Below are 26,017 nucleotides of genomic sequence, written 5' to 3'. Positions count from 1 at the left end.
CACAGGTACACCTCCAATTGACTCAAATTATGTCAATTAGCCTATCAGAAGTTTCTAAAGCCATGACATCATTTTCTGGAATTTTCCAAGCTGTTTAAAGGCACAGTCCACTTAGTGTATGTAAACTCCTGACCCACTGGAATTGTGATTCAGGGAATTATAAGTGAAATAACAAATGTTTGTAAAGAATTGTTGGAAAAATGTCTTGTGTTTTGCACAAAGTAGATGTCCTAACCGACTTGCCAAAACTATAGTTTGTTTACATGAAATTTGTGGAGTGGTTTAAAAACAAGTTTTAATGACTCCAACCTCAGTGTATGTAGTGAAGATCCTCAACACTGGGCCCCACAAAGGTGTGTTCTCAGCCCTCTCCTGTACTCCCTGTTCAACCATGACTGCGTGGCCATGCACGATTGCAACTCAATCATCAAGTTTACAGACAACACTACAGTGGTAGGCCTGATTACCAATAATGATGAGACTGCCTACAGGGAGGAGGTGAGGGCCCTCAGAGTGTGGTGTCAGGAAAATAGCCTCACACTCAACGTCAACAAAATAAAGTAGATTCAGGAACTTCAGGAAATAGCAGAGGGAGCACCCCCCCATCCACATTGATGGGACAGTAGTGGAGAAGGTGGAAAGTTTTAAGTTACTTGGCGTACACATCACGGACAAACTGAAATGGTCCACGCACACAGACAGTGTGGTGCAGAAGGCGCAACAGCGCCTCTTCAACCTCAGGAGGCTGAAGAAATGTGGCTTGTCATTTAAATCACTCACAAACTTTTACAGAGCATCCTGTCGGACTGTATCACCGCGTGGTACGGCAGTTGCACCGCCCTCAAGGCTCTCCAGAGGGTAGTGCGGTCTGCACAACGCATCACTGGGGTCAAACTATGTGCCCTCCAGGACACCTACACCACCCAATGTCACAGGAAGGCCAAAAAGATAATCAAGGACAACAACCACCCGAGCCAGTGCCTGTTCACCCCACTATCATCCAGAAGGCGAGGTCAGTACAGGTGCATCAAAGCTGGGCCCAAGAGACTGAAAAACAGCTTCTATCTCAAGGCCATCAGACTGTTAAACAGCCATCACTAACAGAGAGGCTTCTGCCAACATACAGACTCAAATCTCTGGCCACTTTAATAAAAGGACTTAATAAAGGTCCAACCTCACTGAGCTCGAGCTGTTTTGCAAGAAGGAATGGGAAAAAATTTCAGTCTCTCGATGTGCAAAACTGATAGAGACATACCCCAAGCGACTTACAGCTGTAATCGCAGCAAAAGGTGGCGCTACAAAGTATTAATTTAAGGGGGCTGAATAATTTTGCACGCCCAATTTTTCAGTTTTTGATTTGTTAAAAAAGTTTGAAATATCCAATAAATGTCGTTCCACTTCATGATTGTGTCCCACTTGTTGTTGATTCTTCACAAAAACATACCGTTTTATATCTTTATGTTTGAAGCCTGAAATGTGGCAAAAGGTCGCAAAGTTCAAGGGGGCCGAATACTTTCTCAAGGCACTGTATATACTGTATTCTATTTCTATACCATCTACTGCATCTTGCCTATGCCGCTCGGCCATTGCTCATCCATATATTTATATGTAGATATACTTATTCATCCCTCTACATTTGTGTGTATCTATGTGTATAAGGTAGTTGTTGTGAATTTGTTAGATTAATTGTAAGATATTACTGCATAGTCGGAATTAGAAGCACAAGTATTTCGCTACACTCGCATTAAAATCTGCTAACCATGTGTATGTGAACAATAAAATTTTATTTGATTTGAAACCACTACTGAAGGACACCAATAATAAGAAGAGACTTGCTTGGGCCAAGAAACTCGAGCAATGGACACTAGACTGATGGAAATCTGCCCTTTGGTCTGATGAGTCCAAATTTCTAGATTTGTATTTCCATCTGCCGTGTCTTTGTGAGATGCGGAGTAGGTGAACGGATGATCTCCGCATGTGTACTTCCCATGGTGAAGCATGGAGGAAGAGGTGTGATGGTGTGGGGTGCTTTGCTGATGACACTGTCTGTCATTTATTTAGAATTCAAGGCAAACTTAACCAGCATTGCTACCACAACATTCTGCAGCGATACACCATCCCATCTGGTTTGCGCTTAGTGGGACTATCAATTATTTTTCAACAGGACAATGACCCAACACACCTCCAGGCTGTGTAAGGGCTATTTTACCAAGAAGTAGAGTGATGGAGTGGTGCATCAGATGACCTGACCTCCACAATCCAGTGACCTCAACCCAATTGAGATGGTTTGGGATGAGTTGGACCGCAGAGTGGAGGAAAAGCAGCCAACAAGTGCTCAGCATATGTGTGAATTCCTTCAAGACTGTTTGAAAAGCATTCCAGGTGAAGCTGGTTGAGAGAATGCTAAGAGTGTGCAAAGCTGTCATCAAGGCAAAGGGTGGCTACTTTATTTTATTAGGTAAGTTGACTGAGAACACGTTCTCATTTGCAGCAACGACCTGGGGAATAGTTACAGGGAGAGGAGGGGGATGAATGAGCCAATTGTAAACTGGGGATTATTAGGTGACAGTGATGGTATGAGGGCCAGATTGGGAATTCAGCCAGGACACCGGGGTTAACACCCTTACGATAAGTGCCATGGGATCTTTAATGACCTCAGAGAGTCAGGACACCCGTTTAATGTCCCACCCGAAAGACGGCACCCTACACAGGGCAGTGTCCCCAATCACTGCCCTGGGGCATTGGGATATTGTTTAGACCAGAGGAAAGAGTGCCTCCTACTGGCCCTCCAACACCACTTCCATCAGCATCTGGTCTCCTATCCAGGAACTGACCAGGACCAACCTTGCTTAGATTCAGAAGCAAGCCAGCAGTGGTATGCAGGGTGGTATGCTGCTGGCTCAACTTTAACTTCTCTAGGGTAGGGGGCAGCATTGGGAATTTTGGATGAAAAGCGTGCCCAAATGTAACTGCCTGCTACTCAGCCATAAAAGCTAGAATATGCTTATAATTAGTATATTTGGATAGAAAACTGTTTGAATGATGTCTGTGAGTATAACAGAACTCATATGGCAGGGAAAAACCTGAGAAGTGGGAAATCTTAGGTTTGTAGTTTTTCAACTCATTGCCTATCGAATATACAGTGTCTATGGGGTCATATTGCACTTCCTAAGGCTTCCACTAGATGTCAACAGTGTTTAGAACCTTGTTTGAGGCTTCTACTGTGAAGTGGGGGCGAATGAGAGGAGATTGAGTCAGAAGTCTGCCAGAGAGGCATGAGTTGACCACGCGTGTTCACGTGAGAGTTAGCTTGCGTTTCATTGCAATTCTACAGACAAAGGAATTCTCCAGTTCGAACAGTATTGAAGATTTATGTTAAAAACATCCTAAAAATTGATTCTATACATCGTTTGACATGTTTCTACGGACTGTAACGGAATTTTTGCATTTTCGTCTGCACCTAGTGATCGCGCCTCATGAATTTTGATTACTGGGCTAAACGAGCGAACAAAAAGGAGGTATTTGGAAATAAATTATGGACATTATCGAACAAAACAAACATTTATTGTGGAACTGGGATTCCTTGGAGTGCATTCTGATGAAGATCATCAAAGGTAAGTGAATTTATACGTTTATAATGCTATTTCTGACTTCTGTTGACTATACATGGCGGATATCTGTTTGGATTGTTTTGGTCTCTGAGCGCTGTACTCAGATTATTGCATGGTGTGCTTTTTCCGTAAAGTTTTTTTGAAATCTGACACAGTGGTTGCATTAACCTTTTATAACTAGGGGGCGCTATTTTAATATTTGGATGAAAAACGTTCCCGTTTTAAACAAGATATTTTGTCATGGAAAGAAGCTTGACTATGCATATAATTGACAGCTTTGGAAAGAAAACACTCTGACGTTTCCAAAACTGCAAAGATATTGTCTGTGAGTGCCACAGAACTGATGTTACAGAAAAAACCCAGATAAAAATACAATCAGGAAGTGCCGCATTTTTTGAAACCTCCTCATGGCAATGACTCCTTATATGGCTGTGGAGGAGCTAGGAGTCAGCTTACCTTTTCCACGTTTTCCCCAAGGTGTCTGCAGCATTGTGACGTATTTGTAGGCATATCATTGGAAGATTGACCATAAGAGACTACATCTACCAGGTGGTCGCTTGGTGTCCTCCGTCGCAATTATTGCGTAATCTCCAGCTGCAGTATTTTTCCGTTTGCCTCTGATGAGAAACCGACTGCCAGGAATGATTTTTCATCGAATAGAATTGTGAAAAACACCTTGAGGATTGATTCTAAACAACGTTTGCCATGTTTCTATCGATATTATGGAGCTAATTTGGAAAACAGTTTGGCGTTGTACGTGACTGCATTTTCGTTTTTTTTTCTTAGCCAAACGTGATGAACAAAACGGAGCTATTTCTCTTACACAAATAATATTTTTGGAAAAAATGAACATTTGCTATCTAACTGAGAGTCTCGTCAGTGAAAACATCCGAAGTTCTTCAAAGGTAAATTATTTTATTTGAATGATTTTCTTGTTTTTGTGAAAATGTTGCCTGCTGAATGCTAGGCTTAATGCTATGCTAGGCTATCAATACTCTTACACAAATGCTTGTGTAGCTTTGGTTGAAAAGCATATTTTGAAAATCTGAGATGACAGTGTTGTTAACAAAAGGCTAAGCTTGTGTTTCAATATATTTATTTCATTTCATTTGCGATTTTCATGAATAGGAAACGTTGCGTTATGGTAATGAGCTTGAGGCTATGATTACGCTCCCAGATACGGGTTTGGAGTCGCAAGAAGTTAAGGAGAAGTGGATCTAAAATTCCATGCAGAACAATTGTATTTTTTAGCAAAGTTTATTGAGTTTATGTCTATGAGTATTTCTGTAAATCGATGTGGCTCTCTGCAAAATCACTGGATGTTTTGGAACTACTGAACAAAACGCATCAATGTAAACTCAGATTTTTGGATATAAATATGAACTTTACCAAACAAAACATACATGTATGGTGTAACATGAAGTCCTATGAGTGTCATCTGATGAAGATCATCAAAGGTTAGTGATTCATTTTATCTCTATTTCTGCTTTTTGTGAAATGGCTGGTAAAATGGCTGTGTTTTTCTGTGACTTGGCTCTGACCTAACATAATCGTTTGGTGTGATTTCGTCGTAAAGCCTTTTTGAAATCGGACACTGTAGCTGGATTTACAACAGGTGTATCTTAAAATGGTGTAAAATAATTATATGTTTGAGGAATTTTAATTATGGAATTTCTGTTGTTTTGAATTTGGCGCCCTGCCGTTTCACTGGCTGTTGACGAGGTGGGACGCTAGCGTACAAACCCTTGAATGAGTAGGCGTGTCCAAACTTTTGATTGGTACTGTACATATATGTACATATATCCACCCACAAAGGTGTGAGCGGGTGAGGGAGCATGCAGAGACACAGACAAAAACAACTACATTCAGTGAGTCAGGCTTCCAGTCTGATGTGGGATATATTTCTGGTTGTTTGGAAATCTGAGACCACTCTGAAGCAGTCCTACCCTATAATTTGTGGTCGGCTGGTTGCGGGTTGCAAAATATGAAATGAAACTATGTCTGAGTATAAACGGAGGAGAGTCTGTACTGCTGTCTGATTGGGTAATACTTAATGTACCCCCCCCCCCTCTCCCAATTACATTTTATAATCCTAAAATAAAGGAAGTCTAAATCTTCACAGACTGTTCTTCTCAACATGGGACAGGATGGGACAAGACGGGGATAAAGGAGGGCACCAACTCCATGAGAATCACATGGAGGAAACCTTCAGCAGCTCACATCATTAGTTCTCTGAGCCACCTTGTCAGAGTATTTATAGCAGTGCTCTTTTCATCCATCACATGTTCAGTGACAGTCTGCCAATGGCACCCTTCCTTCTCTGTTCTCCCTCTCAGGGTCCCAGTAGAAATGGAGGATTCCTCCACAGTAACAGGAGGGACCTCACTACCGTAAGGATCCACTTACAGAGGAGGTCTGGTTACTCGTGAGGACTCGATGACATTGGCTTTGACTACTCGAGAATCTGACTGCTGTGGATTGGTGGAGTGTAGTGTGGTGCCTAAATACTCTGATTATTGCAAAACTAAGGGGGATTTTCTGTGTGTGTGAATGGTAATTATGGTGGTGATGAATAAAGGTATGGGTTATTGTCCCCTCTCCTCTCCTCTCCATTTGTGTAGTGTGTTGTATTGGACATCCACCAATTTCATGGCATGCACTATTCATCGAAGGTAGACTAGTACTGAAGTCCCTTATGTGTGGTGTGTGTTGCACCCAGCACACTGTGTATGGCGGTATTCTCCAATGGGAAGACTGGAATGGGAGAGGTAGAGCTGAAGAGTAGAGGGAATGGAGGAGGGCTCGGTGGGCTGAGCGTTGTTTACCTGTCAGCTGGCATTGATTAATCTTGTGTTCGGTGAGATCGCTCAGCGACTCGAACACCTGCCGGCAGCTGTCGCAGCTGTGCAGCGCGGCCTCCTCGTCGTCGTCCTCCCCCTCCTTGCCTTCCTCTGGAGAGAGAAGCCTCTTCCTCAAACGCCTAGACCCGGCCTCAGCCTCACCATCCTCCAATTCCCTCTCGAGAGAACACTCTGGATCTGTTGGGAGTCACAGGAAATGACACGACACAACACAGTTAGGTGAGTGACCCGAAGTGAAGAGGCGACCTCTGGGTGACAAAAACTCTGGTTTTAATAAAACAATAATAAAATGTGTAATAAAGATACAGGTTACATTTGGACTACTGTAACTCAAGCACTCACGCCGTAACATTGAGTGAGGACACACTGAAATGGACACACACACACACACACACACACACACACACACACAAAATGCACACACAAACACACTCCTATGTTATTAAAAATGGTCTTACGATTTGTTTGCCCTCCTTCAACCAGGTAAAAGTACAGTATATGAAACTAGACTGATGGGAATATTTGTTGTTAATAAATTCAGGATTGCAGGTCTTGCCTGCTCTTCAAAATATGAGACTTCCACATGAGAATGCTGAATTGCATCACTCTGGCTGTGTCAAAGGAGACTGGAAACTAGCCATATAATCTAGACATCCAACCTGGAACTACAGGCAAATAAAGAGAGACAGAGTAAGAGGATGTGCGTGGGTGAGTGAGAGAGAGAGAGATGGAGAGAGAGAGAGCGAGAGGAAGAGTATGTGAGTGGGTGAGTGAGAGAGATGGAGAGAGAGAGAGAGCAAGAGGAAGAGTATGTGAGTGAGAGAGAGAGATGGGGAGAGAGAGAGAGCTGGGGAGAGAGAGAGATAGAGAGAGAGAGAGAGAGAGAGAGAGAGAGAGAGAGAGAGAGAGGGGAAGAGTACGTGAGTGGTTGAGTGAGAGAGCGCGAGAGGAAGAGTATGTGAGTAGTTGAGTGAGAGAGATGGAGAGAGAGAGAGAGCAAGAGGAAGAGTATGTGAGTGGGTGAGTGAGAGAGATGGAGAGAGAGAGAGAAAGAGAGAGAGAGAGAGAGAGAGAGAGAGAGAGAGAGGAAGAGTACGTGAGTGGTTGAGTGAGAGAGGGAGAGAGCAAGAGGAAGAGTATGTGAGTGAGAGAGAGAGAGCTGGGGAGAGAGAGAGGGAAAGAGAGAGAGAGAGAGAGAGAGAGAGGAAGAGTATGTGAGTGAGAGAGAGAGAGAGCTGGGGAGAGAGAGAGAGAAAGAGAGAGAGAGAGAGAGAGAGAGAGGGGAAGAGTACGTGAGTGGTTGAGTGAGAGAGGGAGAGAGAGAGAGAGAGTACGTGAGTGGTTGAGTGAGAGAGAGAGATGGGGAGAGAGAGAGAGAGAGAGAAACAGAGAGAGAGAGCGAGAGGAAGAGTGTGTGAGTGAGAGAGAGAGAGCTGGGGAGAGAGAGAGAGAGAGAGAGAGAGAGAGAGAGAGAGAGGAAGAGTACGTGAGTGGTTGAGTGAGAGAGGGAGAGAGCAAGAGGAAGAGTACGTGAGTGGTTGAGTGAGAGAGGGAGAGAGCAATATGCAGGGCTGAGATTGGTGTGTGTTACCCCGTCGTCACGACACACTTTTCTGCATTATTCAACTCTGCTCGCAGGCAGAGCCGCGTGTCGCACTCATCAATATATTCTTCAATCCATCTGCACTTTTGGCACCTGTTGGCTTTGTCCTGTAGCAGTGCCAGTGGTGGGCTGACTACCGTGAACCAGGACTACCATTCTACGAACCAGGAAACTATAAACACCCAGGGAGACAGCACCAATATCCAGGTGACACTACAACACTATTACAACACAACAAATTCTGCATCGCTTGCAAATGTATTTTACACATCTCCATTTCGAGAACAGTAAAAAACAAAACACATATGGTAAACTGGAGGGACAATATCAGCAGCATCTTTCAGATTCAGCAGGCAGCATCTCTCAGATTCAGCAGGCAGCATGGCCTGCAGTCCTTTCTCTCTCTCCCCTGTTGTGTCTCTCCCACTTCAACACAATAAGGCTGATTACAAAGACATACTCACAATTAAACAATCATGGCCCCCACCGGTCTAACTCCCAAAGCTTTCTGGGGAGTAGAAGGAGCCCTCCCTACCCTGACTGGCAGCCATTTTGAGCCCCATTGCCAGTTCTCTTCGCACATCCTCTGAAAACTCTGGAGGGAACATTAGGAGCAGGCCTCCTTTCAGTCTTTCTGCTTAGCACACAGTTAAGACCGCTTAAGGACCTGGGCTGGGTAGGAAGTAGTGCACTAACGTGTCTGTGGCAGTGTGTTGGCATGAAGCCAGGTCGTACATATGTGGGTTACATGTTGGCCATTTTAAAGTACTGGTCGGTCAGTGGGGTGCTCTTAAGATGTTCCTCAGAGGAGAGATGTTCCAGAACTCATCAAGGCCACCCAGAATTTTTCCTCTTCCCCCCTCCCCCTCCCCCTCCCACCCCAATACTCCTCTCCTCTTCACTCCACTCCTCTCCACTTGCAGCCAAGTATTGATGTAACATCACACCCACCATTGTCCTTCCCTCTTGACGACGGAGGCTCTCGGAACATGCCCTCTAAAAATATCAGTGCTGTGGTTCCCACTGGGACCACAGCAGAACAGAAGGTGTTTCAAGAAAATTAAAATCCCAATCCTCGCAGATGCAGGCCTCGCCGAGCCCTCTGATGGGAATACTGCTTTTGACTGAGGCCAAACGCCACACAATATACACTAATGATTCATCCACACTAACAGGCTCGGCAGCAGAGCAGAGCAGAGCACAGCTCCAAATGTGCCAGGAAAAACATTGTGTCTGAGAAACTTTTCACAGGCACCGAAAGGTCTAGTGAAATGAAATGCTTTTTGTTAAAGACTCAATTAATGGAAGCCTCTCATGACATTTTTTTGTCTATTGAATGGTTATAGTGGGCCATTCCGTAAATGAAGTCAGATTATGTTTTGGGTTACTCATTTAGGAATGCACAGCAAAAAAGGCTAAAAATACAACCTTCAATTATCCTATGAAAACACAAGATTTGACACCACTAATGTGGATCTAATCCGGGGTCATGGCTCTCTGTAGAGCAGACGGACCCCATAGTCCCCCCTCTGATCTGTTGTTGTCTGGGTAAAGTGCTGAACATTGGGGGGCTTGACAGTGACATTACAAGGTCACGGCCATCCCAGGACCAGGGATTAGAAGCCTACCACATCACCAGATCAATACCGAGGATCCTGGGCCTCTCTGAGCCTCTCGGAGTCTCTCGGAGTCTCGTACAGTAATCCATCAGATCATGACATCCTCTTATACCAGGTCTCTACAGGCTGGACAGAATATCAATACATCTACTGCTGCTTGGAGGGGCTGACAATCACACACAGGAGATAGCATAGATTTGTGGAATATGAAGATTTTTCAGATGGTTTTGTGCTGCAGTGGCCATTTTTGGCTTCCATTGGTGTGGAGGTATTTGCATTTTGAGGTAAGTTCTGAGTTTTAATGGATGCTCATTGCTCACATCAGTATAGGGTCATCAGGGTCATCAGAATTCATGAGATGGGGAAAAAAAGGCCTTAATCTGTATTTAATACACAAAATCCATATGTTGAGGTTAGGTGGATATCTGGATATTTGTTCAATAAGACGACAAAAACCATCTACATAATAAACTGCATGCATTGTCTATACATTTTCAAAAAGCTACAGAGGATACGATTTGGAGCTAAAAGCTCATAGATGATACTAAATCAAAATGTGAAATTCGGGGACAGCGATTGACGCCATTTTGAGTTGCCCAGAAATGCCTTCCTGGGGTCCATTCTCATCCCTCTCCCTCTAGGCTGTCTAATGAAGTACATTTATTATTCCGCAACTTATATCTTGTTGGTCGCAGGCCCCCAAACCCCCCTGAACCCCACACCTTCATATTATTGAATAGATCTGCTCTTAAATATTTATAATGTTTTAATTGATGTTCTCCTTCACCCAAACCAGGGAACCAGCAGGGCTCCAGCAGAGCCGGGCCCCCCACGTCCCCCCTACTGAGCACTTAGAGAGACAGGTGGGGCCGTACTGGCAATGGGGAGAGGGGAAGGAGAGGAGAGGAGGGAGGGAGAGGTAAAGAGAGAAATTAAGGAAGAGGTGGGGGTTGAGAGAGAGAGAGAGAGAGAGAGAGAGAGAGAGAGAGAGAGAGATGGAGAGACAGAGATGGAGAGAGAGAAAGAGATATCGAGAGAAGCAGAGCAAAGGGGCACGAGAGACAGGGAGATGTTTTCCGAGAGTTCGACGGAATTTGTCTGACACTATAGCTCTTTCAATGCTTCACTGGAGGGCTCTCGGTTATTTTGAACTCAAATTCATTCATATCCATCCACAACATAAAGGGTGAAGACATTGCAGTAAATATCACCCAAGGTGTTGCCATGCTCTCGCCCCGCTCCTGCTCCGTCTGTACTGTACTGTCAAGTTCCAATAAAGTTCAATATGAGTCCTTCTTTGTGCAGCGAAAGACCTCAGAGCTGAAAGCAAGCGTCATTATCTTTTCATCCATCTCCATACTCATTTTCTCTCATTTCCAAGAGATTCAGATCTTGTAGATGGTCCCTCCCTCCCCGGCCCTCCCCTACTTCGCCATCCTAAACCCCCCACCACCCACCCCCCAAGTTCAAATGAAGAATTTATTTTAACCAGCGCGCGCAGCTTCTGTCGACACATGTCGGCAGGCCTGATCAAAGGTGTGCAAGCTCCTTTATCAGAGTGTGGAGGGCTGTCAGCAATAGGAGGACATTAAGATTGAACAACCTTCACACGGATGCCTCCTTCCGCCACCTCATTATTTAAAAATCTAAAACTTTTGATTTTTTTTTGGGAGAGAGAAGAGAGGGAGATCACTTGCAATATAGGTCACACAGCCAGCCACATTACAGTACAGTCTAATGCCACATGTGAAAGCCTCAGAGTGTATCTATCTCTCTATGCTCTCCTCTTCTCCTTTGTGTGGCTGTATGGGATTTGGGGTCCCTCCATTAGCCCGTCACGTCCACTGATCCCAGATCATTAAAGCCGTGTCATGATCTAGCTCTGAGACGCTGGGAGCAGAGAGATCAACTGAAACCACATTACTCAAGATTGTCATGTGTTAACATGGAGAGGCTACAGGACAGAATGTTTTTTAGCAAGTCCTAGATCAGATCATCATGCAATGCAATGAGATCAGATTCATGGCTTATTTGACTGCATGTGTGTGTCTGAGTTCTTTGGGTGTAGATTCAAGGTGTTATTGGAGAAATTAACCGTATGACTTCATTTTGAAAAGCAAGTATAGAGTTGTTTATACCGTAGCTATTATATATTTACAATCACATTGTTTTCTTAGCTTAACATAATACAGATGTAGGATCTTCATTTGATCACTCTTTTGTTGCTGAGAATTTTCCCACACCGCAGGAAATGCAGATGAGCTTCATGATTTACATATATGCACTGAAAACCTGCACTAACACACCGTTATATGAACAGTATTGCACTTTTCATGTAGCCAAATTTTGGCCAGCTAATAGGCCCAGATTATTTTGCTGTGACAATACTGTTCAAATTAAGATCCAACATCTGTACGTCACAAATCAACATGCAGCATCTTTATGAAAGAGAAAAAGCTGCCAAAACTATAACTGGAGGAGTTAGAACAAACAACAACAACAACCCAGTAGCTTATATGATCAAGGAAGCACCACATATCACAGGTAACACAGCATCATTCGCCGTTAAATCGTTACATAGAAAAACGATATGCGAACACAAAGGAAAGGAAATCAAAGGCAATGAATGAAGAACACGATTAGAATCCTTAAATTATGATTCTCTCTCTCTCTTGCTGATTTCTTAGCTTCTGTCTCTCTCTCTCTCTCTCTCTCTCTCTCTCGCTGATTTCTTAGCTTCTCTCTCTCTCTCTCTTGCTGATTTCTTAGCTTCTCTTTCTCTCTCTCTCTTGCTGATTTCTTAGCTTCTGTCTCTCTCTCTCTTTTTCTCTCTCTCGCTGATTTCTTAGCTTCTCTCTCTCTCTCTCTCATGCTGATTTCTTAGCTTCTCTCTCTCTCTTTCTGATTTCTTAGGTTCTCTCTCTCTGATTTTGTAGCTTCTCTCTCTCTCTCGCTGATTTCTTAGCTTCTCTCCCTCTCTCTCTCTCTCTCTCTCTCTCTCTCTCTCTCTCAGGGAGTGATACTATTGAACGAAGCGCCTTGCCATGCCATTAGTGCAGTCAAACAACAAAGGAAATTAATAATAGAGAATATGATTTGAGAAGTGCTGGAGTGAAAGAGTCCCTTCCTCTTCCTGCTGTATGTAGAGAGCCCTGCAGTGCATTGATCTGTGGCTGGTTTAGCCCTCCTCCGCTGACGCTACGCTACCACTAGCTTGCACTACAGTAACAAGTACCTCGCCACCCAGAAAACCCCTCAGATCTAACACACTCTCCTACAGACACACACACACACGCACGTATGCTCAAACATGGATGCACAGACACGCATGTAAGCGTGTACACACACACACACACACACACACACACACACACACACACATACACACACACACACACACACACACACACACACACACACACACACACACACACACACACACACACACACACACACACACCCTCTTCCTCACACCCAGAGCTCAGTCCACTCCACTTTTAACTGGAGCAGGCAAACTCTCCCACAAAATGGCCCCAACCAGCCACAGTCAGGAGTAAAAGAAAAGTGTACATAAAAGGGAGAAGAAAGAATGTGGAGCATGTGGTTATAATTACACACAGGCAGTGGAGGCTGTGGTAAAGCCAAGCTGTGGATCTTAAGCCTTCTCTCCGGGTAAAAAAGCACTCTGCCTCATTAAATCTCCCATATAATACTGTTCCTGCCCTCCGCACTAGCTAACTATAATGCTGGCTTTCCTCTTTACCAGAGAACCTCTTTTGTTATCATTTCCCCCTTTCCTATTCTGCTACACATCAGACATAAGTGTGGCGTATAGAATAATAATACGCTGGGTACCTGGCTGTAAGACACAATGAACATACAGGCTCATAGAGGAACACTGCTGGGGTTCTACTTATGAGCCAAGCACTCGACACACCACGTCTGATTCAGCTAGGGGCTGGTCAAAGCCTTAATGGGTAGTGTGAACACGTCAATCACTGATCAGTGGCCTACAAGCACGAAAATAAGCTGATCCATTGTTTCAGTTGTTTTGTTTGTTTGGTTTTTTTTTACATCCAAAGGGTCTTGATTGGGCACAATGGGAAGTGGTTTAACCATAAGATCCTATGCTGTTGGGTTTTAAACCCATACCGTTCTTGATCATTGGTCCAAAACTAGTATTTTCTGAAGGCACCACATGGCAGGTCAAATCAAATCCAATTCAAATAAAATGCTAATATTTGTCACATGCTTTGTAAACAACAGGTGTAGACTAACAGTGAAATGCTTACTTACGGGCCCTTCCCAACAACGCAGAGAGAAAGGAATAGAGAAATAATAGAAAAGTAATACCGTGATAATAAAACGAATAATAAATACACAACGAGTAGAGATAACTTGGCTATACACACGGTGTACCAGTCCCGAGTCGATGTGCAGAGGTACAAGGTAACTGAGGTAGATATGCAACAAGGAATATAGTAGCTAGGCAACAGGATAGATCATAAACAGTAGCAGCAGCGTATGTGATGAATCCAAAAAAAGTTTGTGCAAAAAGGGTCAACGGCGATAGTCCCAGTCGCTATTTGGTCTACTATTTAACAAACTATTTAGCAGTCTTATGGTTTGGGGGTAAAAGCTGTTGAGGGTCCTGTTGGTTCCAGACTTCAATGGTATTAGTTGCCGGTGCGGTAGCAGAGAGAAGAGTCTATGACTTGGGTGGCTTGAATCTATGACAATTTGTATTGCCTTCCTCTGACACCGCCTGGTATAGAGGTCCTGGATGGCAGGGAGCTCGGCCCCAGTGATGTACTGGGCCGTACGCACTACCCTCTGTAGTGTCTTGCAGTCTTACGCCAAGCAGTTGCCATTCCAAGTGGTGATGTAGTCAGTCAAGAGACTCTCAATAGGGCAGCTGTATAACTTTTAGAGGATCTGGATCAAGTTGCAGAGGGAGGTGTTCAGTCCCAGGGTCCTTAGCTTGGTGATGAGCTTGGAGGGCACAATGGTGTACTCAAATACAGTAGGTGTTCCTTTTGTCCTGGTGGGAGAGGGCGGTGTGGAACGCAATAGAGATTGAGTCATCTGTTGATCTGTTGGGGCGGTATGTGAATCGGAATGGGTCCAGGGTGTCTGGGATGATGGTGTTGATGTGAGCTGTGACCAGCATTTTAATGCATTTCATGGCTACAGATGTGAGTGCTACGGACGATAGTCATTTAGACAGGTTGCCTTGGCGTTCTTCTGACGAGTGTCAGAGCCGGTGTCGTAGAATTCAATCTTAGTCCTGTATTCACGCTTTGTCTGTTTGATGGCTCGTCGGAGGTCATAGCGGTATTTCTCATAGGAAACAATGGGGTGACTTCATTGATGGCTTTTTGACGGTCTGTGGAGTCTGGTCCTGGGTGAGCAGTATGTCCTGCGCCGCCAACTCGTTGAAGCAGAAATATTAATCTATATAGAAGATTAGCTGTTCTGATATCCAGAAGCTCTTGTCGGTCTTAAGAAACGATGTCCAAGACATGATGTGCAAAAAAAGCTAAAAGAAAATACACAAAACAGCAGAATTGGTCAGGAGCCACTAAAACAACAGCTATCCAATCCAGAGCCATTCTGAAGGTGAATTTACATGAAAGTTGTGACAAATTATTCAAAACAGTAATCTGCTCCTATATCGTGGTAAAGTTTTGCAACTTCTACTAGGATTCTTTACACTGCATCTGACGAGGGGGTTCAAAGAAAAACAACCAGACGAACTCAAATGAGAAAAGTGAGAAATTAATTTGTGCACACTCTTGATTTCTCCACAGGCAAACATCGATCGTGTCGCTGCTGTCTCTCTCCCTTCACTCTGGAGATGGCGGCTAGAGGGAGGAGGTGCGGAGGAGAGGAGAGAGAGGCGGGTGTGCGTGTCTGAGGGGGTCGTTGTAATCAGGGGCTCTCATTAGCCCGCCGTTGGCTGTGGATGACAGAAGGTCTCCCAGGGAACCAGGGGAAACATGGGCTCATAAGCCCAGCGCTTCATCTACTTCTGCTGGGGTGGCTGAGGACGAAGCCTGCCTGTCTCCCCAACCAACTCCCTCAGAGCCTGGATCTCTACCTCTACCAAACACCAACCAACGTGTAACCAACAACATACAGACCCTGCTTATCTACCAAACGTTAAGCAACACCCAGGAATTAATATAAAATACTACAACTGCAGACTAGACTGACATGGGCCTGGATGAAACACTCACGCAAAAACGATAGCCTAAGACGAATGATGGAGAGTGGTAAACACTGATCTGTGGGAGGGGGCTGAAGGAAAGAGACCTCCTCTCAGACACCTTGCAAAACCAATAAACGGACCCATCCCCACAGACATACTGTAGTGAAACATCCCTTGTGTTTCCAGTTTCTGCATGGGGATATCATATCTCTGTCTGAAGGGGCCCAGAGAGCGAGAGATAGGTGGGTAAACACAACTGACTCTACCGCCAGGTGCCAGGCAGTGTGTGTGACTGTGAGAACCCAGAGTCCTCAGCCTGCTGGGCAAAGCCATCCATATCAGGTTTAAAATAACCACACATGAGACTTAACCTTTCGCAGAGACAAATGAAATGAAAGAACGGTCGCGTGATCAGGAGCAGGCTTCATTCATAGTGGGCTCTCTGTGAGCCTGACCTGGATTACTGCTCTGTTCCTGGAGGGCATACGGTGAATGCCACACCAGCAGACAGGACACATTCATCTGCTCTGTGAGCTGTATTCTACCTCTATCTGAGGTTGGGAAACAAAGGCGTGAACACACACACACATACACAGGCGTGAATACAATACACGCACAATGCATGCATTTCACAGCATCTGATGTAACGCTCTCTCAACGCTCTCTCAAACAGACATGCACACACACACACACGCGCGCACACACACACACACACACACACACACACACACACACACACACACACACACACACACACACACACACACACACACACACACACACACACACACACACACACACACACACACACACAGGTGAGCCAACACACAAGGAGCAGTAACATATCCGAGTGGTTGAAATACACTTCATTCCTCTCTGGAAAGACGATAGATCACACACACACACACGCTCCACTTTCCAGTCCAGAATGTGAAGCAGAATCTGGCCTTACAGGAGACGTTGAATATGGCGATGCTCCTTTGGGCTCAGGAAGCAGCCATTCAACCTGCCATTCGCCAGCTTTTCAAGCGTAATAATGTCAAAATACATTCTATCGTCATTACTGCCGTCACAGTCAGTAGTATGTACATCTAAATAAAAAGTTACGTGCAACTGAAAAAATGCCTTGTCTGGAAGGAATCGAAGTATTGTTTTTTACCAAGTGCGCATGTATCAAATCCAGCAAAAAAAATAATTATATTACTGATATTACCGGCCGTGACGGCAGTGTTGACTATAGTTTCTCAGAGAAACACCAGTAAGTACTGAACGTATTTTGACATTATTACACTTGAATCACTGCTTCCTGCCCTTAAAGGAGAATTGCCATATTCAACATCTCCTGAAAGGCCAGATTCTGGTTCACCCAAAATGATGAAATATGAAATGGAGCATTTACCGCTCGGAATCGCACTCTGCCCAGGACTGTGCTGCTCCTCTGTCACATTGTCTTCTACTGCCAGAAAGAAAGAGAGAGGGGAAAGAAATGGTTAACAGCAACAACGACAAAAAAACCTACAACAGGTTTACGCCTGTCAGACACATTGAGACTTTCTTTCCCTTCTTTGTTACAGATGTCTTATTATTTACTGTTACGGCTTTTCTGTACGGAAACTGCAGGAGATTTTAACAGCTCAACCAGTGCTTTGGGAATCCACACAAGCCTTTCAGATGGACGAGGTTTGGCAACATGGCGAGCAGTCACCCGCGTAAGTAACATATAGGACTGAGTAATGACCACATGAATTATACAATTCTCCCAAGAAACCCTCTCCCAACATCAACAGTGACCAACTGAAAAACGCCTTGATGACTGCGGAGGTTTCTGAGACAAAATAACGCCCAAGGTATTAGACAGGCGATATAGACTAACACATACGCTTCGGCAAAATGGTATTGTCACACATCTAAAAACACTGCATTTTAAACAAAGTTTCTGAACAAATATACAGTACATACTGACTTTTTTTTAAAGCACTTCACAGTATATGAATTAGCAAGTGTTTTTGTAACATTGATACTACAGTGATATTAACAATTTATCAGATTCTAAGATATTTATAATTGGATTTCTATGTTGTAGTTTTGAAAGACTGTGTTAATATATGCGTCCAAGGACAGTTCACAACATGCACCTAAATGTGGCATATTTGTGCGATTCTGAATGCAGGACCGTGCATTCAGCTCAGGCCTCAGTCAGTCAGTGACTCGTTTGTAACTGAGTGCTTGTCAAAGGAGTGATGGTTTAAACAGCGCTCCGACTAATTCATTAGCTACATGGCAACCAATCCTTCTGACACGATGTGGTATTATTGGCATTGGCCTTGACAAACATGACTTTAGCCTGTTCAAAAGGTAGGAACCTTTTTTTTTCACAGGGGGTCTGCTTTGAACTAGGTGACAGGTAGGGGGGAAAAGAGTTGCTTGCGGCATGTCAAGTACAAGGTACTAAATGGATTTCAGCAGCGGGAAGAGAACAAAAGACTCTCCCACCTGTTCCCTGTAAAATTAGGGTCTCACCGAGAACTTCTGACGTCTCATCGTTCCTCCCCTGCAGTTGAAATGCATTCTCCATTATGCCTTCTCAACCTTTCATTTCCCTTCAGCAGAGAGAAAGGGGAGCCTGACAGGACCTCCCGGCAGGGGGAGAGTGGCAGTGTGACTGCCAACGCCAGAAACCAGCTAGCGACACTTTAAAAAAAAGACACCAAATATCCCATACTTTGCATAATTAAGGCAGGGATCCTAGCCACTTCCTCTAAGGGGGGCTGGAGTCAATGTAGAGAGTGGTGTCAAGCAGCTTCTTCTGAAAATGGTAGTCTTAGAAAAAAATGTGCTATCTAGAAACTACAATGGTTATTCAGCTGTCCCCATAGGAGAACCCTTTGAAGAACCCTTTTGGGTTCCATGAAGAACCCTTTTGGAACCTTTTTTCCAAGAGAGTAAGAAAGAGATAGGAGTAGCGATGTCTCGAACCACCGGACAATATTGAACAAGAGTTGCATGTAAAGGAATTCTAAAAATCTGTCTTTATGACGTGCCGTGTTTAGGAAATGTGTTTGATTCCACAAAAGGAAGAACAAGAGGTCTGCACTCCTACCTGAGTCAGAAACCATCTATCCAATTTCAGTGAATAGAAAAGGCTTTTAATTGGTCAGAGCTCTGTTAGTTCATTTGTTAAACACATCACTAACATGGAAAGGACGAGGAGTTTTAAAAAAAGTATAACTTTATTTAACCAGATAGGCCAGCTGAGAACAAGTTCTCATTTACAACTGCGACCTGGCCAAGATAAAGCAAAGCAGTGCGACACAAACAACACATAGTTGCAAATGGGATAAACAAATGTACAGTCAATATCACAATAGAAAAATCTATATACATTGTGTGCAAATGTAGTAAGATTAGGGAGGTAAGGCAATAAATAGGTCATAGTGGCAAAATAATTACAATTTAGCAATTAAACACTAGAGTGATAGATGTGCAGAAGAAGAATGTGCAAATAGAAATACTGGGGTGAAAAGGAACAAAAAAAAAATAACAATATGGGGATGAGGTAGTTGGGTGGGGTATTTACAGATGAGCTGTGTACAGGTACAATGATCGGTAAGCTGCTCTGACAGCTGATGCTTAAAATTAGTGAGGGAGATATAAGACTCCAGCTTCAGTGATTTTTGCTATTCGTTCCAGTCATTGGCAGCAGAGAACTGGAAGGAAAGGCAGCTAAAGAGAAGTTGGCTTTGGGGATGACCAGTGATTGGGATGATACCTGCTGGAGTGGGTGCTACGGGTGGGTGCTGCTATGGTGACCAGTGAGCTGAGATAAGGAGGGGCTTTACCTAGCAAAGACTTATAGATGACCTGGAGCCAGTGGGTTTGGCGACAAATATGAAGCGAGGTCCAGCCAATGAGAGCATACAGGTCGCAGTGGTGGGTAGTATATGAGGCTTTGGTGACAAAACGGATGGCACTGTGATAGACTGCATCCAATTTGCTGAGTAGAGTGTTGGAGGTTATTTTGTAAATGACATCGCCGAAGTCAAGGATCGGTAGGATAGTCCGTTTTACGGGGGTATGTTTGGCAGCATGAGTGAAGGATGCTTTGTTGCGAAATAGGAAGCCAATTCTAGATGTAATATTTGGTTGGAGATGCTTAATGTGAGTCTGGAAGGAGAGTTTACAGTCTAACTAGGCACCTAGGTATTTGTAGTATATGGACACAGTGATAAAGTCCCCTTAGAGCCACCGCACATAGATAACTGTGTCTCTATCTTTTTGTCTCACCAGTGCAGAAGCCTCGACTCGTCCTGTGGAGACATACATGCCTTAGTGAGTGAGCCTGAGTCCCTGTGAGTCTAATGAGTTTCTCCAGCGCTGTTGAGCACCTTGCATCCAGCATCATTTAAATGGGCCAGGATAGAGGGGGGTTACTAATAAAGCCCTCGTGTTTCGTACAGACCTTGGTTGGGTGGAGGGATTGTGTGTGTGTGTGTGTGTGTGTGTGTGTGTGTGTGTGTGTGTGTGTGTGTGTGTGTGTGTGTGTGTGTGTGTGTGTGTGTGTGTGTGTGCGTGTGTGTGTGTGCGTGTGAGTGGGGGGGTGGTTCATTTTGATTACTGTCCCTGTTGGCGAGATAAGTGAGTTGAGGCAGAAAATTCCATTTTACAATGCCATCCAAACTTATACATTACAGGAGTGTCAGCCATGAGTCGATGATTTGTCACCACTGTGAACTTATTAAAAGTTTTGGCCAATTAAACAAAACAAGCAATTTACATTCTTGTTGTAAAATTGTTGTCCCATCACTCCATGGGAAGTTTTAATGGATTTGAAAGGCTGCTACCTACGTGGGCCATTGGTCATCCGATCTAGCCTGTCAGATACACAATAATTGACCCATGGTAACGCTCTATAAATGTAACGAAAATCCCTCAGCAACGAACAAAAATACACATTTCACCAGCAATTGCTGCAATTTTCAACGAAAATGTATGATAATACATCTGGCTAATTGAATTAATGTATACTAGAGCTGCCTGATAACCATCTCAATAAGACAGAATCTATTACGTAGATGAATATAGAACAGCATACATACGGAATATCACTTCAGCAACACAGCTATCAGTTCATTAATTTGACAAGGTACATTGTGTCACTCTGCCAGTAACACACTGCATTTATAATTATGCTGCAATGTTTTGTTGATACAACACATGGGACCAAATCAACACTGTTCCTTGGATTTTTATACGTGTAACAGAAATAATGTCATCTGACAACAAGTGTTGAAGAGTTAAAGGTCCACTGATTAACACATACGAACTAACAAACATGATGGCCATTTAGGAGAGATTGGCAATCCTATGGCAGGACTCGATCCTTCAAAATGTAATCTACAAATTAATTACCAATCGGTAGAAGAAAAACACCAAGAATAAGACTTATGGACAGACGTCCACAGTAACAGCTTCAGTCAATACAGTATTCTTGTGAATAAATGTAGAAACAAATGTGCCAAACAGAACACATTCTAATGAAGAAGTGAATGGGCGCTACGCACTGCAGTCGGGTTATCAATTGCTCTAATCCATCAAATGAATTCCTGTTGCGTGTCTGTCTGTCTGTCTGTCTGTCTGTCTGTCTGAGAGAAGAAGGGCTGATAGACACACACACACACACACACCGCCCTGAGTCTGTCTGTTCTTGTATATGTGAGCTGCGACAGTGTGACTCATCTGGTTGGTTACAGTGAGCTTGGACATTACAGTGTGGAGCACAATGGCTGTGTAATCGGCCCTGACTGACCAGGAAGGAGACTCTCGCCACAGGGACTACAACTCAATTTAGCTGGGGTCACCAGGTCAAACCTCCTCAATTAGTACAAGGGGGAGAGGAGGGGAGAGGACACACACTGCACATGATGAATAACTTTCTTAATGAGCATTATTTGAACAGGTGCTGATTAGTGTCATAAACAATTTGCAATGGAGAAGCTGTGTGTTAATCATATGGCATAACGTTTGTAATCCTTCATGTACTTTATCATGTCAACAAGTTATGAATATGAGTAGTAATTCTGAAGTAGTTTGAAATCAAATAATACCTTATTGGAAATAATAATACTATCAAAGGATAAATAATCATACTAATATTATGGATATTGGATATTATGATAATGTACAATACATGATATGTATTTTAGACAAACAAATGCATCAGGAAATCAATCACTGACAGCAGATGGGGGGGGGGGGGGGGGGAGACAGACACCATCTCCCCAGCAGTCAGACAAGCCATGACAACAGGAGAGACACATGCCATGAAATAAGAGGAGATATCGGCCAGCTCCCGTGGCACCCAGACAAGCCCAGCACAACTCACTGAGCCCCAGCTTCCCGCATGTCAAGAACACTGACAGCCAAGTTAATGGTATTTCTATGGCTCCATCATCATTTCCTTAATGATAATACTAGCCATAGTTTTGTGTCACACTAGAAAAGTGCTAATGGGTGTTATACCACAGATCATTAATTGTAAAAAAAAAAAAAAAAAGAGACTAAAATATCGGGGGCTTATAAAGAAAAAACTGTCATTAGAGATGAATAAAGCTTAAAGTAGAGGAGAATAAAGACGAATAGTGAATCTACCCTGTCTTTCACTTGAATTATTTAAACCAAATGAGTGCAGCTCTTATCTTTTTATTTTATTAATATGAATAGATACTGAATAATTATTCTTCATTCATATTCACAACAACAAAACTCTGACGCTCTAGTATGGCCTAGTTGCACTCACTTGGTTTTCGTTAGGGTAATGACATTTGGATTGTAAAAGCAGAAAAAGTGGCTATGGATCCTTTGAGTACAGCACATCTGCCTAGTGCCATATTGACCATGTTGGACATCAATAAATGCATTAATATTATTGTACTAGGCACAGATGGAGACATGGTTGAACTATGGTTGAACGCGCAACCTTTGCACCACTTCAAATCACCTCACCTAAATATGACAACGATAATGCAATGACAAATACAAAATGGTGAGGTGAAAAAGGTGTGTTTATCAAGGCAAACTCAAATGTGTTACCGAGCCAAAGCAGGGTTCTTTTTGACAGTCAGCCTATATGACACAGACGGTCTGTGTTAGCTGTTGATTTTCATAGCATTTTCTTGACTGTAATAGTCATTCATACTATTTCCATATTATGGATTCATATGAACCCGTATCAAATGGCATACAGTCTGCTTCTATCCGATGCCAAGCCAAATCCCAGAGTTCATCCATGTAATGATGGAACTCATCTCGTGGTAAACATCAAATATTTAAGGTGTATATGACACGACAACCATTTCATGAAATCCTGCAATACAGTAACTAAATGGTGCAGAAAATATATTTATATATGCAGACGACGGCTACCCTGGAAATATCGTTGTCAGCCAATGAAAACGTTAGTGGAGTGAGACCGACTTCAGAGTGTCATTTGTGCTCTAAGAGAAAATCTCAACTCAGTCTCTCTCTCCCTCTCTCTGCTCAGGAGGTCTGTGAGCAACGTGGCAGGCAGGCAGGCAGGCAGGCAGTCACCTACTGTATGTGCAGATTCTGGACTAGTCTGTCTGAAGGATCCTCATCCTATGCCTCCTCACTGTGACTGAACAAGCTGCTGACCCAACACTTCGGGCACATCCCGTGAAAACAAAATGACGACGCACCCACTGTAGTTGAGAGACGTAGATAGTCTAGGATTGAGTAAATGTCAGTGATGAGGGTGAAGTGTTTGCATATAAGCGAATGATGTATGGTCTCGTCCTGTGCCATCTATTCCCCTGAGCAATAGCGTCGCCGGCTCCGTCTCTCAGACTTAATTGAAACAGGACTTGTAACGTTGCCCTTTTCCTCGACGGGACCAAAACATAACCTCTGACTCCCTCCAGCATCCAATTGAGAAAGAGAAGAAAGGCGTACACATTCCACAGACAGAAGGGAAAAGGAGAGGCACCATCAAGGCTTTATTCTGTCCTCGTTCTCTCTCTGTACATGCTCTCTCCATGTTGACCGATACCACATGGCCCTGGCCCTGTCGCCGGTCATGATCGGGATTGACCTTCCCTACATGTGCCAATAACGTGTTATTTTACTGTCACTGTGAGGCATGGACACTGACCAGTATCTCTAACCCACAACACAATGATACTGTCTCTAACCCACAGCACAATGATACTGTCTCTAACCCACAACACAATGATACTGTCTCTAACCCACAACACAGTGATACTGTCTCTAACCCACAACACAATGATACTGTCTCTAACCCACAGCACAATGATACTGTCTCTAACCCACAGCACAATGATACTGTCTCTAATCCACAGCACAATGATACCGTCTCTAATCCACAGCACAATGATACTGTCTCTAATCTACAGCACAATGATACTGTCTCTAATCCACAACACAACTAAACACGGAGCACTGTCTATTACCAACACAACAACACAACAACACTGACCACAGTGTCTAACCCACAATAACACAACAAATGACACACTTTGTGTTGGATGCATATTTTATGTGGTTGAAAATGAAATACTGTCCGTTTTTATGTCGCTGAAAAAAATGGCACGTTTAGGCTACAAAACACTAAACGCACATTCCCATTCTCTGCAGATGCTGAAAGAAATCAATCATATTTCTCCACTCCTGTTCACGAGACAAAATTAACAGTAGGTCTATCATTGTACTGCAAGAAACAATTATGCAGGGTTTATATAACAATTATAACAATTATGACAGGCTACATGTGAAGCCTGCAGTTAGTGTCCAGCCTTCTGTTACTATTCCAACTATAAAGACAGACCCTTGTATCTACTGCAGTAGATTTTGAGAGGGGAAATGCACTCTGACAGACACCACCAAATACAAACAGTGAAACTATGCAAAACCCCCAAAGCATGTCATTTCCATAGCAATTCTGTTTTGAAAATAAAAGCTGTCTTGTGGACATCTGTATTAGTGTGGCTCCATTCTTACAGGCAGAGGTGGACAAAGAACAATAAGCAACATCTGCCTACTCTCTTCTGATTCTGATCCAAACTCGGGGAAATATCTATGACGTGTCCACACTTCATGTCAACTTTACTGCGGGAAGAAAAGCAAGCTGTAGGGAACATATGGAAGTAGGAACAATTTATTCAACCAAGCTGTTGCATTCGGATCTCAATAACAACGCAAAAACAAGCAGTGAATGCCATCACTCAGACAAGACTTAAAATATTGCATGCGGCAACGTTGTGTGACAAATACTGTATACCCACACACACTCAACCTAAATCAAATCAAATTGTAGCTGTCATCCTGCTTCGTAGACAACAGGTGTGGACTAAAAGTGAAATGCTTACTTACGAGTCCATTAGCAACAATGCAGAGTTAAAGATAACACATTTTAAAGAAATAGATTTGAAATAGTGGCACGAGGAATAAATACACACTGAATAACTAATACAAATAAAAAAGTACAAATAACATGGCTATATACAGGGAGTACCAGTACAGAGTAAATGTACTGGTGTACGATGTACACACACAGACACATGGATGCTTGCGCATGCACACACACACAAATACACACACAAGAAAAGCATGCACACACACACAGAAGAGATGCACACACACACCGAGAGAAAATAATTGCACACACACAGACTAAAGAAAAGCATTCACACACACACACTCACACACACACACACACACACACACTTGTAGCGGATTGGTGAGAACATATATTGTCTAAGTGATTTGTCTTTGGAGAATAGAAAATGTAATTTCACCTACTGCATCAAAACCAGTCAATGCCACCAACGTGTGCTGATGCTGACAAAAACAGAAATCTATCTATAGAGGCATTGTTGACTGTGCATAGAACCAGCAGACACAGACACACTTGAAAGTCTGTGACAACAATAGTGATATGTGCATGATGCACTCACATTCCCCTCACTCCTGGGTATTGATTTAAAATGGTGGCTGTAGGAATGTTACCACAGACCATGTAATCTTCCTTTGCGATGAAGACTTCAGAGAACAAAACGGGAGAAAGAAAGCAAAGCAGT

The 26,017-nt window shown here is 43.5% G+C and overlaps 1 protein-coding gene across 5 annotated transcripts in view; it reads right to left on the bottom strand.

Annotated features, from left to right (window-relative positions):
• LOC110508645 (zinc finger protein 521) overlaps window positions 1–26,017 on the bottom strand; it is a 144,663-nt gene that overhangs the window by 116,537 nt on the left and 2,109 nt on the right. For 3 of the 5 annotated variants that reach the window (XM_036967105.2, XM_036967104.2, XM_090225539.1), the window contains 2 exons: window positions 17,305–17,358; window positions 6,437–6,649 (listed from right to left, as the gene is read on the bottom strand). Coding sequence is in view for 4 of the 5 variants with exons in the window: in XM_036967104.2 (XP_036822999.1) it covers window positions 6,437–6,649; window positions 17,305–17,358 (267 nt within the window). In the remaining variant the exon portion in view is untranslated. Of the gene's footprint in view, window positions 1–6,436; window positions 6,650–17,304; window positions 17,362–26,017 lie in introns of all 5 variants that reach the window. The other 2 variants (XM_036967103.2, XM_021589321.3) reach the window with 1 other exon arrangement.

This window comes from Oncorhynchus mykiss, chromosome 28, assembly GCF_057628025.1.
Source record: "Oncorhynchus mykiss isolate SJ-2025 chromosome 28, ASM5762802v1, whole genome shotgun sequence".
Lineage (NCBI taxonomy): Eukaryota > Metazoa > Chordata > Actinopteri > Salmoniformes > Salmonidae > Oncorhynchus > Oncorhynchus mykiss.
Note: the sequence above shows the minus strand (reverse complement) of the source record. Positions and strands in the feature narration are given on the sequence as shown.